The sequence below is a fragment of the Mya arenaria genome, chromosome 6 (genome assembly GCF_026914265.1).
Source record: "Mya arenaria isolate MELC-2E11 chromosome 6, ASM2691426v1".
Classification (NCBI taxonomy): domain Eukaryota; kingdom Metazoa; phylum Mollusca; class Bivalvia; order Myida; family Myidae; genus Mya; species Mya arenaria.
In genome coordinates this window covers 61,602,831-61,619,345 of record NC_069127.1, presented here as the reverse complement: position 1 = coordinate 61,619,345, position 16,515 = coordinate 61,602,831, and the positions used below count along the sequence as shown (strand labels likewise).

At 37.7% G+C, this 16,515-nt stretch overlaps 1 protein-coding gene across 3 annotated transcripts; it reads left to right on the top strand.

The window, feature by feature from the left end:
• Positions 1-6,844: 6,844 nt before the first annotated feature.
• LOC128237295 (uncharacterized) lies at positions 6,845-16,326 on the top strand. Of its 3 annotated transcripts, none has more exons than XM_052952677.1 (6): positions 6,845-6,894; positions 7,661-8,562; positions 8,717-8,908; positions 9,168-9,368; positions 11,924-12,124; positions 13,911-16,326. In XM_052952677.1, exons 2-6 carry the CDS (start codon positions 7,668-7,670, stop codon positions 14,756-14,758), a joined length of 2,337 nt encoding a protein of 778 aa, XP_052808637.1. In that variant the 5' UTR covers positions 6,845-6,894; positions 7,661-7,667; the 3' UTR covers positions 14,759-16,326. The 3 variants fall into 3 exon arrangements, with proteins under 3 accessions (XP_052808637.1, XP_052808636.1, XP_052808638.1); XM_052952676.1 differs by lacking the exon at positions 6,845-6,894 and adding an exon at positions 7,066-7,137; XM_052952678.1 differs by lacking the exons at positions 6,845-6,894; positions 11,924-12,124 and adding an exon at positions 7,066-7,137.
• Positions 16,327-16,515: the final 189 nt, after the last annotated feature.

Here is a 16,515-nt window from a genome sequence, read left to right as displayed (position 1 = left end):
GGTATACATCACCGTGGAACTTTATTAAAGCAAATACTGAAAAGAGAAAAGTCATGGTGTTAGGAGGAGACTGTGTAGAGGCATAAAATAGTCATCGTGTAGGCCCATCAGCAGAACCAGGTGTATACCGTTGTGTTACTGGAATATAATACAAATACTCAACACAATGAAAACAGCCATGGTATTGGGTTGAACCCAGTATATACCGCCTTGAATCTGGCTTATTAAAGCAAATACTCAACACAAAGAAAATAGTCATGGTGTAATGTGGGAACTGTGCGAAGGCATACAGTAGCCTCCCCGGTAGCCTCTTCAGTAGAACCGGGTATACACAATCATGGATCTGAAGTTAAAAAGCAAATGTTTACCAAAGAGTATGGTGAAAACGTTGAAAAGACACATACTAGTAGCAGTTCTATAGGAGCCCCATCAGTAGAATAAGTTATATAATGTAATGGAACTAAAATTGGAGGTGAAAATAATGTAACATTGAATTACATTTTCATTTTGTTTAACTGAACGGGAGATATTTTCCATTTTGCATACCTATGAAGGAACATAATAACTCAGTTTCCTTCTATCATCATGACGTATCTCGTATTTACTCTAATTACTTTTCCTCATTTCCTCATTGGTTACCCTTTTGTTTTAAATGTGCATCAGGTCAAGTATACATGAAAACAAGAATTGGCCAGCGGATGAAAATTCTCGTTTATGTTGAAAAGGGATATAACTCGACTATTATTGAAGGCATATTCATGACATACTTATGCCTTCATAAATGTGTGTGTTCTCTGAAATTATCTCGAATTGTTTTACTATATATATCTCAAACAGTTTATGAGTTATTGTAAAGAATCATGTTTTTCCTTGTGGACGACATTTACAAAGTCAACGAAGACACAAAAGCAATCACATTACTTAACCTAAAATTTTAATTGATTCTAAACACAGGCGACATTTAAAAAGCTAGCAGCATTACAAATGTGAGAAGTGTTTATAATAATTTTGACAAATATAGAAATGTACCAAGTTGAAGACATAAGAAGAAATGGGCGTATTGATAGTTCAACAGCATATATATGGCATATTCACGGAGATTTGTACATACCAAAAATATTGGAAATCATTGCATATTAGACTGACTATATTGTCGAGTACTCTGCTTGTGAACTGAAAGGACGCGAATTTCTTTTTTTTCAGTGGTGGAGTAGAGGATAAATGTCTCCTAATAACAGATTATTCATGTGAAGAAATAAAAGACTTGCAAAGCAACCACGACGAATCAGACACATGAATAATCATCAATGCAACATATGTAAAGAAAATATTATCTGATTGCATCATAGTCAGCAGTATAGACACTGATGATTATCTGATTGCATCATAGTCTGCAGTATAGACACTGATGTTTATCTGATTGCATCATAGTCAGCAGTATAGACACTGATGATTATCTGATTGCATCATAGTCAGCAGTATAGACACTGATGATTATCTGATTGCATCATAGTCAGCATTATAGACACTGATGATTATCTGATTGCATCATAGTCTGCAGTATAGACACTGATGATTATCTGATTGCATCATAGTCAGCAGTATAGACACTGATGATTATCTGATTGCATCATAGTCAGCAGTATAGCCACTGATGATTATCTGATTGCATCATAGTCAGCAGTATAGCCACTGATGATTATCTGATTGCATCACAGTCAGCAGTATAGCCACTGATGATTATCTGATTGCATCACAGTCAGCAGTATAGCCACTGATGATTATCTGATTGCATCACAGTCAGCAGTATAGACACTGATGATTATCTGATTGCATCACAGTCAGCAGTATAGACACTGATGATTATCTGATTGCATCACAGTCAGCAATATAGCCACTGATGATTATCTGATTGCATCACAGTCAGCAGTATAGCCACTGATGATTATCTGATTGCATCACAGTCAGCAGTATAGCCACTGATGATTATCTGATTGCATCATAGTCTGCAGTATAGACACTGATGTTTATCTGATTGCATCACAGTCAGCAGTATAGCCACTGATGATTATCTGATTGCATCACAGTCAGCAGTATAGCCACTGATGATTATCTGATTGCATCATAGTCTGCAGTATAGACACTGATGTTTATCTGATTGCATCATAGTCAGCAGTATAGCCACTGATGATTATCTGATTGCATCACAGTCAGCAGTATAGCCACTGATGATTATCTGATTGCATCACAGTCAGCAGTATAGCCACTGATGATTATCTGATTGCATCATAGTCTGCAGTATAGACACTGATGTTTATCTGATTGCATCACAGTCAGCAGTATAGCCACTGATGATTATCTGATTGCATCACAGTCAGCAGTATAGACACTGATGATTATCTGATTGCATCACAGTCAGCAGTATAGCCACTGATGATTATCTGATTGCATCACAGTCAGCAGTATAGCCACTGATGATTATCTGATTGCATCACAGTCAGCAGTATAGCCACTGATGATTATCTGATTGCATCACAGTCAGCAGAATAGCCACTGATGATTATCTGATTGCATCACAGTCAGCAGTATAGCCACTGATGATTATCTGATTGCATCACAGTCAGCAATATAGCCACTGATGATTATCTGATTGCATCACAGTCAGCAGTATAGCCACTGATGATTATCTGATTGCATCACAGTCAGCAGTATAGCCACTGATGATTATCTGATTGCATCACAGTCAGCAGATTATCTGATTGCATCACAGTCAGCAGTATAGCCACTGATGATTATCTGATTGCATCACAGTCAGCAGTATAGCCACTGATGATTATCTGATTGCATCACAGTCAGCAGTATAGCCACTGATGATTATCTGATTGCATCACAGTCAGCAGTATAGCCACTGATGATTATCTGATTGCATCACAGTCAGCAGTATAGCCACTGATGATTATCTGATTGCATCACAGTCAGCAGTATAGCCACTGATGATTATCTGATTGCATCACAGTCAGCAGTATAGCCACTGATGATTATCTGATTGCATCACAGTCAGCAGTATAGCCACTGATGATTATCTGATTGCATCACAGTCAGCAGTATAGCCACTGATGATTATCTGATTGCATCACAGTCAGCAGTATAGCCACTGATGATTATCTGATTGCATCACAGTCAGCAGTATAGCCACTGATGATTATCTGATTGCATCACAGTCAGCAGTATAGCCACTGATGATTATCTGATTGCATCACAGTCAGCAGTATAGACACTGATGATTATCTGATTGCATCACAGTCAGCAGTATAGACACTGATGATTATCTGATTGCATCACAGTCAGCAGTATAGCCACTGATGATTATCTGATTGCATCACAGTCAGCAGTATAGCCACTGATGATTATCTGATTGCATCACAGTCAGCAGTATAGACACTGATGATTATCTGATTGCATCACAGTCAGCAGTATAGCTACTGATGATTATCTGATTGCATCACAGTCAGCAGTATAGCCACTGATGATTATCTGATTGCATCACAGTCAGCAGTATAGCCACTGATGATTATCTGATTGCATCACAGTCAGCAGTATAGCCACTGATGATTATCTGATTGCATCACAGTCAGCAGTATAGACACTGATGATTATCTGATTGCATCACAGTCAGCAGTATAGCCACTGATGATTATCTGATTGCATCACAGTCAGCAGTATAGCCACTGATGATTATCTGATTGCATCACAGTCAGCAGTATAGCCACTGATGATTATCTGATTGCATCACAGTCAGCAGTATAGCCACTGATGATTATCTGATTGCATCACAGTCAGCAGTATAGCCACTGATGATTATCTGATTGCATCACAGTCAGCAGTATAGCCACTGATGATTATCTGATTGCATCACAGTCAGCAGTATAGCCACTGATGATTATCTGATTGCATCACAGTCAGCAGTATAGCCACTGATGATTATCTGATTGCATCACAGTCAGCAGTATAGCCACTGATGATTATCTGATTGCATCACAGTCAGCAGTATAGCCACTGATGATTATCTGATTGCATCACAGTCAGCAGTATAGCCACTGATGATTATCTGATTGCATCACAGTCAGCAGTATAGCCACTGATGATTATCTGATTGCATCACAGTCAGCAGTATAGCCACTGATGATTATCTGATTGCATCACAGTCAGCAGTATAGCCACTGATGATTATCTGATTGCATCACAGTCAGCGGTATAGCCACTGATGATTATCTGATTGCATCACAGTCAGCAGTATAGCCACTGATGATTATCTGATTGCATCACAGTCAGCAGTATAGCCACTGATGATTATCTGATTGCATCACAGTCAGCAGTATAGCCACTGATGATTATCTGATTGCATCACAGTCAGCAATATAGCCACTGATGATTATCTGATTGCACCACAGTCAGCAATATAGCCACTGATGATTATCTGATTGCATCACAGTCAGCAGTATAGCCACTGATGATTATCTGATTGCATCACAGTCAGCAGTATAGCCACTGATGATTATCTGATTGCATCACAGTCAGCAGTATAGCCACTGATGATTATCTGATTGCATCACAGTCAGCAATATAGCCACTGATGATTATCTGATTGCATCACAGTCAGCAGTATAGCCACTGATGATTATCTGATTGCATCACAGTCAGCAGTATAGCCACTGATGTTCTATTATTACTAGATGTCTCCTGCTGTTTCATGTTTCTTGTTTATGATTTTTTGTTTTTGTGTTCTATGTCTTTGGCGTTTACCATGTGTCATTAAACGGGGGTTATGTTTAAACGTTGGCTACTGAGCTTGTTTCTGTAGTTTTTCACATAAATATTACTTATACACCATCTTGCAGCCATAGGTTTTGGTAAAATGTATATGAGCACCGGAAGGACTGGTATTCATACAGCTTCCAAACGCTGTATTCCAGTTCGCAATTTATGTGAAATGTTATCTGAAGACCTTATCAACGTCATTCTATTACTTTACTGCTTAAATGGCTGCGACACAAAAAAGAGGCCTCATTTAACCCTATACAAAAATCTGCATGTTCATCATTGATTTCAATCAGAAGTTCAAGTTCATCGAAATCACTATAAGCTAAAATCTCCCTCCAACAGAAAAAAAGCTTCCATTGCCTTTGATGTTTAATTCAGATTTGGATATGGCGACATGCTATGATTGAAAAACATCACCTACTACTACCGTCACTGCTTGGATACGATGTTTCTATAATAAGTAAAATAGTAAATTATCTCTGGGACACGGCGATTAATTACGTTTGACACATTTCAAACTTGAACGAACTTCCTCAACAGTTATGGAAACGTTAAGCGAGTCGAATTCTTTAAAGCTGTCTTTATCGACATTGTCTGAAAGGCTATTTCTTTTGGATTTAAAATGATTATAAATGTTTTTAGGTTGTTTGTTTTCCGTCTCATACATATGTTCGCTTCACGCATTCCATTCCTTTTTTTTCAACAAGCATTTAATACCCACACAAATTTAGTGATTTTGTGTATGCTTTTTTATCTGTATTATGATTGGTGGTCAAAGCAGACACTTGAGAGTTTATCACTACTACTATCAATAATATTCCGCAGTTGATACGTTTATCAAAAATAAAGCTACGTACTTTTGAGTACGACAGACGCAATAACTTATCTATAAGTGTCTCTACGCCGTACATAGTGCAAATCGTTAGATTGATTTCAATTTACAAACAAGTTCCGTCTGGGAGGGGTGTTTCAAATAACTGATTTTCTCCAAGTTGTTGACGCCCGATTGTAAAACATTTGTGATACTTAATGATCATTTTAAAAGAATATAAACAGTACGGTGTTGTAAATCGTATTTTAAATGACACAGGGCATGAGGACCGGTGCACACCATGAATACATGTCTTGTATAAAAATGGTTTAAGTTTAGAGTTCTTTTATTTCGGCATTCATACATTTCGGCACACATTTGCTATTTTGGAATTATATTTTACAGACGTTTACATTACTATCAAAGAGGTTATTACATAACATTCATTTATCCGAAATAAGTATTAAGCATTCAACAAGTTTCATTACCAAAAGCTAAAATTGAAAACGTCAAAAGTGATGACGTCGGGCGCTTGTGCGGCGCGGTAAAGATAAAATCTTAATTAAAGTATGTGCGAAATAGTATTAAAATAGTGCTGAAATAAAACTGTAACTACAAAAATTACTAGTTTTATGTTTAAGCCATATTTTCCGTGGATTGAACGATAGAAACAACACAATTACAGGTAAATATAAGGACACAAACACCTAGACAAGAACATATCGAAAATATTATTGAAACTGATCGAATTCTTACCAGGACAGATTAAGCTTAAATTCACTTATTAAGTAAACTCTTTACATGATTTCAATGATATATATTTAAAACGTTTGTTAAAAAGGTATTTTTTTAAATGTATTACTGACATCAAGTCGACGTGATTTTACATTGGCATGCGCCAGGTTTCATACAAGCTGGTCAGTCGAGAGTTTATTTTTAATTTCAGATATTACGAATGCGTATTATCACTAAATTAATATCTTTCCGGCCTTCAAGTGTTTCGCAAAAGCTTTTGTGGGACATCCCTCTTATTGTTTTCCTCACACGATTTTATAATGCATTTGACTTATATCAGGCCTTGAATTGTTATCGAGCGTAAATGCCAGCAATACCATGTTTATCACTACTTTTTTGATAATAATACCTGACTGTTATCTCTCGTTATATACTAGCGGCATAAAGAAACCGTGCATGCAGAAATATACCAGTTGTAAAATCTAATTGTTTAAAACGACTTTGAAACAATGGTCACAAGCTTTGAGGTATTACATCTCTGTATCACAGTTATAATTGATGTCTCAGATAGTTGAGTTAACCTATTTAGATCATAGAAATGCTTGACGTTATTTTAGGCAATATTTGTTTCGGGTATCGTTTCTTTTTTTCCTCTAGTATGTATTAAGATCACCCTCATATCAAATTTAAGCATTACAAAATGAGTGGTCGTATCATCATGTTTAAACAGACCATCTGGATAAGTATATAGTTTGATAATCGCTCACAAGGTTTGTCTATTTAACATTATTTTACCAATATTTCAATTATATTTATATGCATTCTTCAAGCCTCATCCAATCATAGTAATATAGGACTAATCTTAGATTTTAGTGATTTATGTTAATTTGTGAAGACAGCCGAAAGCTGATACGAATCACTATATAATCCATTCCCAACACTTATGTGAGAAGTGCCCTTTTTGAGAGGCTTAGAGAAAGTACTCCTGTTTTTGATCGAACCAGTTCAATCTTGGGTGAGAGTTGGAAATACATAGCAATATACCACTCTCTCGCTAGTTTGGATAACATCCACAACACTTTGTTGAGAGGCTGACACCTACATAACTTGATGACTCTCTACCTGGTAGGCATCGTACCCACAGCCACTTAGGTGCGAGAGGACAGGGGCTGTTATTTTTTCAATTATTTCTCCAAAACATAACAATCACTGAGCAGCCTATCAGTTTATGGTTTACGTTATTATCGATCAATAGATACAGAGTACATTTTTTTCACATTTCTGCTTACCCAGGAAGCCAATGGATTGTGTCACTGGCAAAACAATCCAGGCAGATGCCTCTGTCCGGTACGCGACCTACTGCCAGCCATGCTTTTATGATGGGAAAACTCTCCCAGCTGAGGGCTACTGCAATATATGCAAAGAGTTCATGTGCTTTACTTGCACAAATGTGCATAAGAAACTAAGGATTACAAAGTCCCATACAATTCTTGACAAGAGTACAATGCCTACTACCATGAAAGGCTATTTAATCGAAGAAGAAAGCACAGAGCCTTGTGATATCCACCCTGGAGAATGTATCAAATACTACTGTCCAATCCACCAATCTCTTAACTGCGGACATTGTTCGATCATTGATCATCAATCTTGTAAACAGCAGATCATTTCTGACATTGCTAAAGCCTTCAAAGATGGCTCGGGTCATAAAGACATCAAAGAAGTTCTTTCGCAGTCACTGGAATACATTGATACGTGTTTGTCCACTTGTGAAGACAAAAATCAGTTTGTAGAAAAGCTTAGTGAAAGTGAGATTTCTAAATTAAGAGAATATCGAGACCAGGTCAACAAATACTTTGACGAACGTGAAAAAGAACTTCTGAACATTATTTCCCAGAGAAAGCAATTGGATCGGATGGTATTGAACTCCATAACATCAAAATGTGACAATCTTAAGACCCAGGTCAATGAACTCAAGGCAAACATAGAAGCTCAGGAGAACAACGCTAGCCAGTTGTTTATAAAGGCCAGGAAAGCCGAAAGCATGCTGGCGGGATGGCAATCAGCTCTTGCCGAAATTAACATGGAGACGACTATTCACCAGTATCAGTTCAGAAAGGATCCTGTAACTGAGAGGCTCTTGGCATCACACACTGGCCTGGGCACTGTCGAGGAGGTGGTTGATGCAAAAGCTCTAGGTATATGTTTTGTTGCTTAAACATTTAATCATTAAAATCTCTTATAATAAAATGGTATATAATTTGAACATTTTAGATAACAAGAAGGTATTAAACAAGATAAAAACATATCGGTAAAATTTGATTTATAAGTTGAACATTTTTTGAATCACAGACCAAAGATGTGAGCCAACAACTTCAACAGCAACGGTCAAAGGCATGAAAGATAACAATTCACCGATTGCTGTTATCAACGTACAAACAGTTGGGGATAGCAAGGCTGCCGAAACAACCAAAAGAGCCTCACCCGATTCAGTGACACCATTGATTACTGATGGAACACAAACGACCGCAGAACCAAAACTAAGTATTTTTTTTTCCATTTTAAAGGAATATATAGCGATGATATTTTGCTACAGATTATTTGAATATAAATGTTTAATAACGAGTGCAACAAATCATTCTGAGGCACATATATGGTAAAAATTCCGTATCTTCTCATGAGAAGTAATTGTATTTTTTCGATAAAAAATAAGGCAAATTGATAAATATAAAAAATTAATATTATTCAGTTTGAAAAACAATATTGTTTGTTCGATTGATATGCTTTTTAAAAAAAATAACAGACCAAAGATGTGAGCGAACAAATTCAACAGCACCGGACAAAGGCAAGAATGATATCACTACATCGATTGCTGTTACCAACGTACAAACAGCTGGGGATATCAAGGCTGTCCAAACAACCAAAAGAGCTTCACCCGATACAGTGACAAAGGAACCACCTTCGATTTCTAATGAAACACAAGCGACTGCAGATTCAAAACAAAGTACTTTTTGTTTTCCTTTTTTAAAGAAATATAAAGCGTTGTTTTTTCTACAGATTGTATGAATATAAATGTTCAATACCTTGTGCAACAAGACATTTTAAGGTATATATATGATTAAAATGTATTATGTGTGGTAATTGGGTTTTATTCGATTACAAATTTAAGGCAAATTGAAAATTTCATTTTAGCTAATTTAAAACAATGTTTGTTCAACTGACTAAGTTTGTTACACCCACTTGAGTAAAATATAGTTATCTGAAATTAAGTCTAAATTAGCCTTTACTTTTAATCATTTCTATGCTCTATTTCATCCATTCGGTGTCAAACTTCCATTTACCTTCCATTTAATCTTCCATTACCGTGACGCTGACATTTGGGACGGTTGGGCGCAAATCTCGTCCATCAACATTTTTCGCTGACGAAACTATGTTCAAATGGTTTAATTACGACTAATAGTATGTATCATATGTGGAAAAATCCAACACGAGGGCACGTGCGTAATCCGGTAGCGAGTTTTGCCGAATTACCGGCAACGCAGCGTGCCCGAGGGTCGGAATTTCCGATCCGGACCGGTAAAACTTGATTGATATTTTTTCTGCAAACCTAAACGACAAAAGGATCTCTGATGAACACAATATTGACATGAAGTACGACGAAAGGAGCACTGACAAACACGACAGTGACATACAATACGACGAGAGGAGCAGAGACAAGGACAGTGACTGACTTGAATTATGACAATGGGGGCATCAAATAGTATGGCTGTGGCATGTAACTCGACGAAAGAATCACCGAGAGAAACGAGTTGAAATATGACAACTGGACCACCAACAGACACAACACAAACATCAAGTACTACGAAACGAACATGTGTGGAAACGTCAGCAGAATGAATACCGACAACGGGATTATCGATTGACACGGATGTGTTATCCAATGCGATGATGAAAACATCGATCAACACGGCACTGACATGGAAAATGCCGACGGGAACTTAGACAAACACGGCAATGTTATGAAGAATGTCGATAGGAACATTGACATACACAGTGCAATGAATTACAACGACGGTAACTTTGACGTTTATGAAAGCGACATGAAATTTGACAACAAGAGCGCTGACGGACACAGCACTGACATAAAATGTGACGACGTTAACATCGACGGACACGACAGTGACACACAGTATTAAAACAGGTGCACCGACGGACATTGCATTGCAATGAAATACTTTGGCAACAGCGCCGACGGACAAGGCACTAACACGAGATACGACGATATATCATGTCATAATACGACGGCATGATCACAGACATGCACGATAGCGATATGCAATATGACGACATAAGAGCTCACAAACTCGACAGTGACATGAAATACGACAAAATGATCTCTGACGAACACGACAGTGCATGAAATACGACAACAGGAACACTGAAAAACACGGCATTGACATGAAATACAACGAAAGGAGCAGTGACAGTGACGGACGCGACGGTGAATTGAAATATGAAAACGTTAGCATCAAATGACATGACTGTGGCATGAAACGCGACGAAAGAATGACCGAGAGAAACGAAAATGAGTTGAAATGAGACGACATGATCACCAACAGACAAAACACAAACATCATTTACTACGAATCAGACATGTGTGGAAACGGCAGTAGAATGAAAAACGACAACGGGATTATCGATTGACACGGATGTGTTATCCAATGCTTTGGCGGAAACATCGACTAACACGGCACTGACATGGAAACTGCCGACGGGGACTTCGACAATCACTATAATGCTATGGAGATTGTCGACGGTAACATATACCTAGACTGCAATGCAATGAAGAATGCCGACGGTAACATATATCGACAATGCAATGCTATGAAGAATACCGACGGTAACATATACCGAGACTGCAATGCTATGAAGAATGCCGACGGAAACATTCACGAACACAATGATATGAGTGATAACGACGGTAACATGTACCGATACTGTAATGCAGGAAGAATGCCGACGGAAACATTCACGGACACTATGACATGAATGATAACGACGGTAACATATACCGAGACTGCAATGCTATGAAGAATGCCGACGATAACATATACCGAGACTGCAATGCTATGAAGAATGCCGACGGAAACATTCACGAACACTATGACGTGAATGATAACGACAGTAACATATACCGAGACTGCAATGCTATGAAGAATGCCGACGGAAACATTCACGAACACTATGACGTGAATGATAACGTCGGTTACATATACCGAGACTGCAATGCTATGAAGAATGCCGACGGTAACATATACCGAGACTGCAATGCTATGAAGAATGTCGACGGTAACATATACCGAGACTGCAATGCTATGAAGAATGTCGACGGAAACATTCACGAGCACTATGACATGAATGATAACGACAGTAACATGTACCGAGACTGCAATGCTATAAAGAATGCCGACGGAAACATTCACAAACACAATGATATGAATGATAACGATGGTAACATCGTCGGACATGGAAGTGACATGATTTGTTTTAAATACACAGACCAAAGATGTGAGCCAACAACTTCAACAGCACCGTACAAAGGCAAAAAAGATACCACTACACCGATTGTTGTTATCAACGGACAAACAGTTGTGGATATCAAGGCTGCCCAAACAGCCAAAAGAGCCTCACCCGATATAGTGACAACGGAACCTCCTTTGATTCCTTATGGAACACAAACGACTGCAGAACCAAAACAAAGTAATTTTTCTTTTTCTTTTTTAAAGATGTATATAGCGTTGTTGTTTTTTCTACAGATTGTATGAATATGAATGTTTAATACCTTGTGCAAAAAGTCATTTTAAGGTATATATATATGATTAAAATTTATTATGTGTGGTAATTGTGTTTTATTCGATTACAAATAAAGGCAAATTGAAAAAAAATCTTAGCTAATTTAAAACAATGTTTGTTCGACTGACTAAGTTTGTTTCACCCACTTGAGTAGGAATATTGTTATATGAAATTTAGTCTAAAACAGCCTTTACTTTCCATCATTTCTATGCTCTATTTTCATCCATTCGGTGCCAAACTATATTCCATTACCGGGACGCTGACATTTGGGACGGTTGGGTGCAAATCTTGTCGATCAACATTTTTTGCTGACGGTGTTTTAATTACGACTTATATCTATCATGTGTCGAAAAAGTCCGATCCGAAGGCACGTGAAATAGCAAGTAGCGAGGCTTGCCGATTAACCGGCCACGCTGCGTGCCCGTGGTAAAACAAGATTGATATTTTTTCTGCAAACCTAAAAGTAAGAATTTGTAGACAATACAGAATACTTGAATCACAACAAAGGACACACACTTACTGACGACGATGAGGGAAGCATCGACTTACACGGCAATTATATGAAACATGCCGTCGGGGGCTTCGACAAAAAGGCAATGTTAAGAAAAATGTTGACAGTGAAATATACAGCGGATGTATAATGCCGACAGGAACATTAACATAACCAGTGAAATGAAATACAACGACGGTTGCAATGGTATACATGAGAGTAATATGAAATTGGACAACGGGAGCGCCGACGGACACACCACATACAGAACTATCGTCGGACATGACAGTGACATGAACTTTTTTAACAGCTGCACCGACGGACTCGATCTTGCAATAAATTACGTCGACAGTAGCACTGACGGATACGACAGTGACATACAATACGACGACAGGAGAGCTGACGAACTCGATAAAGACATGAAATACGACGAATGGAGCACTTACGAACTCGACAGTGACATGAAATACGACGACATGAGCCTGACGGACAAGACAGTGACTTACAATACAACGATAAGAGCACTGACGAACTCGAGAGCGACAAGCAATGCGACGAAAAGAACTCAAACAGACACGACAGTGACATGAAATACGACTAGAGGAGATACGACGAACTTGACTCTGGCATGCAATACGAGCAAAGGAGCACCGATGAACTCGACAATGACATGAAATACAACGAACGGAGCATTGACGAATTCGACCATGACATGAAATACGACGAAAGGAGCATTGACGAACTTGACAGTGACATGAAATACGACGATAGGAGAATTGACGAACTCGACATTGACATACAATACGACGACAGCAGCATTGACGAACTCGACAGTGACATGAAATTCGACGAAAGAAGAATTGACGAACTCGAACGTGACATGAAATACGACGATAGAAGAATTGACGAACTCGACAGTGACATGCAATACGACGACAGGAGCACTGACATACTTGACAGAGACATGAAAAACGACGATAGGAGAATTGACGAACTCGACAGTGGCATGCAATACGACGACAGGAGCACTGACGTACTTGACAGAGACATGAAACACGAGTAGAGAAGCACTAACAAACTCAAACGTAACATAACAAAACAACAGTCCAACGGCAGCAAAACTATACTCATCATGGTAACAAAATATTAATTCTGAAAGTGTCCCGGATGTGGTTTTAGGTTACATGATTGTTATAATTCCAGAAAAGCAGACCAGTATCACCACTGATCTAACCAGCTTGAAATTCACCCCAGCCCAAGACATCCTTGTCAAGTCTCCATCTGATAGCAGTGAATGCTTCCTGACCAGCATGCTCCTACTGCCTGGGAACAGACTGTTATTGTCTGATCGTAACGGCACAGTGAAGCTGGTGGACCTTAATACCAGCAGCATAGTGTCCGAGGTCTTGGTGCAAAATAAGGCATGGGATATGTGTCTTCTCCCTGGGGACAGGGTGGCTGTTAGTGGAGTTCCGGGATGTATTCAGTTTCTGGAGACACGGAAACAAATATCCCTCGGGAACAACATCAAGGTGGACGGTGACTCTCTAGGTATTGGTTACCACACCGAATGCTTAATTGTCTCGTACAGTACCGGGAAGGTGGAGAAAATGAATTTGAAAGGGAAAGTGTTGAAGAAAGTACCAAATAATAGGTCTCATGAAAACTTGTTTGAATATCCATGGTACTTGACAGTTGTCAGTAAAGGTCATACCGCAGCTATATACGTGACAGACTGCGGGAAACACACAATCACCAAGCTGGATATGGACCTAAACATCAGCAAAACACTCCAAGACCCTTCCATGAGAGCACCAAGAGGCATCACTCCAGTTGGAAACCAGCTACTTATATGTGGTTCTGAAAGTAACAACATCATGTGCCTTGCTCTGCCCTGCGTCAAGATTACCCAGTTAATGGGCGTGAAGGAAAAGATATGGGGGCCACGCAGTATCTGCTACAGTCAGCAGCAGAACAAGCTATTCGTTACCTGCTGCACACAATGGAATGCAGATTGCGACAATTATGTCAGGGTGTATACAGCAACATAAATGTCTTAGTTGATACTTATTCTTTGAAAGCAGCGAAATGAGCATCGAGGTCTACAAAATCATTTGCCTAAATAGTTCATGAGAAATACCGACTGTTTCGGTGTCACAGCACAATTTGTTCCCTATTCTATGTTTGTTATGAAGAATGTTTATCTTCATATATATCCTGTATTTGCTATCAACGTATTCTTTTGTTTCAGTTCTTTATTTTGCATTGTTTGTTTATTTGTGGTATGAACATATATTTCCGTTTGACTTAACACAATTGCTTAACTAGATATTGGATGTTATGAATAATAAACAATGTCAATGCATTTCACAAATCTATACACATATTTCTTTTGCTTCTGTCTAATATTTACTTTGTTGTATCTTTTCGTAATATCATTCGACTTAAGGGTCCTCCACAGTCAAAAAGTGGGTAAAACGACAAAAACATTATATGTTTCAGAGTTTCACGTTTAATTTAGCTTTCAAGTACACTATTAAGCAAAAATATTATAATATCCTTTGTAAATTGAAGCATGCGTGGGTGTGATAAGGAGTTGAGTAAAATTTACGAACGACGATTTTATCCAGTTTTGGATCAAAAAGCATTTTCATTTTTTTCGAAAAATACTTTATACACAATTATCATGGTGTGTGTCAAAACAATCCCAATTAACAATGTCTTCTAACTTATGATTTTTGAGTCTAATTCTGATAAAATATTCTTTTGTAAAAAAAAGTTAATCTCCTTTTAGCATTTAAACATTTTGCAAAGGATGGACGTATTTTTATTTTTGCATCTTTCAGTTCTGTGGTTTGCTTTGTTCGCATATTTTGTTTGCATACATGTTTTCTTCTGTCGACTTGAGAATACTCTAGTGTGTAGGGTTACCCTTTTCGACTGTTTATCATTTTCAGTTTCGACTTACCCCTATGTTTGCTTAAGTAGCTGATTATCTGTGGGTTATTAAATAACCATTTACCGCCAGAGAGCTAAACAGCGGTCATTGTCATGCTGATGATATGCATTTGCATTGAAAGCTGATTTCTTAAGTCATGACCACCGCAATTTCCTTTCATCCCTTTTAGAGGTGTGAGGAGCTTGAAGACCATACTAATTGAAAACCGCACTAGTTGTCATTGCACGAATGTGTTGGGTAAACCGCTTTCGTCCTAAACAGTAAGCATGTATATTTTTAGAAAATGATCTTTGACAGTGATTGAATCATGTTTCAAGCAGTATATAGTTTGGGTGAATTAGCAGTAATTGTTTAAATATTGCAAAAAATACGATTTCATCCGCACTATCCTTTTTTGTATATTCTTTATATTTACACTGTCAATGCATTTTATATTATGTACACACATTTTTCTATTCCAGTTCTATAGTCAGCTTTAGTTGTATAAACATGTACGATTTTGAATTAAAACAAATGTTTAAACAGATTTTTGAGTTTATGTATAATAGACAAGGTCAGTGCATTTTATATTTTATTCATACTTTACTTCTATTTTAGTTCTTTATTTTTTCTATATTGTATACTCTTTTTCGAATCTATATGTATTATAATTCGACTTCAAACACATGTTTAACCAAAATTTGGAATTTATGCATAAAAGACAATGCATTTTATATTCAAAAAGCAGCTTTACATTATTTCAGTTCTTTAATTTGCTCTTTTGTATAACTGTTTAAACAATAACGTACTTAACCAGATTTTAAATGTTTTGGATTGTGTTATTTGTTTGCATAATAAACAATGTCAATA

What these genes read in the sequence shown, in the direction of transcription:
- LOC128237295 (XM_052952677.1), top strand. Translation starts at nt 7,668, where the DNA reads ATGGATTGTGTCACTGGCAAAACAATCCAGGCAGATGCCTCTGTCCGG. An exon ending in GGTTGATGCAAAAGCTCTAG is followed by an intron (nt 8,563 to 8,716) that starts GTATATGTTTTG and finishes TTTGAATCACAG; the next exon opens with ACCAAAGATGTGAGCCAACA. An exon ending in GACTGCAGATTCAAAACAAA is followed by an intron (nt 9,369 to 11,923) that starts GTACTTTTTGTT and finishes TTAAATACACAG; the next exon opens with ACCAAAGATGTGAGCCAACA.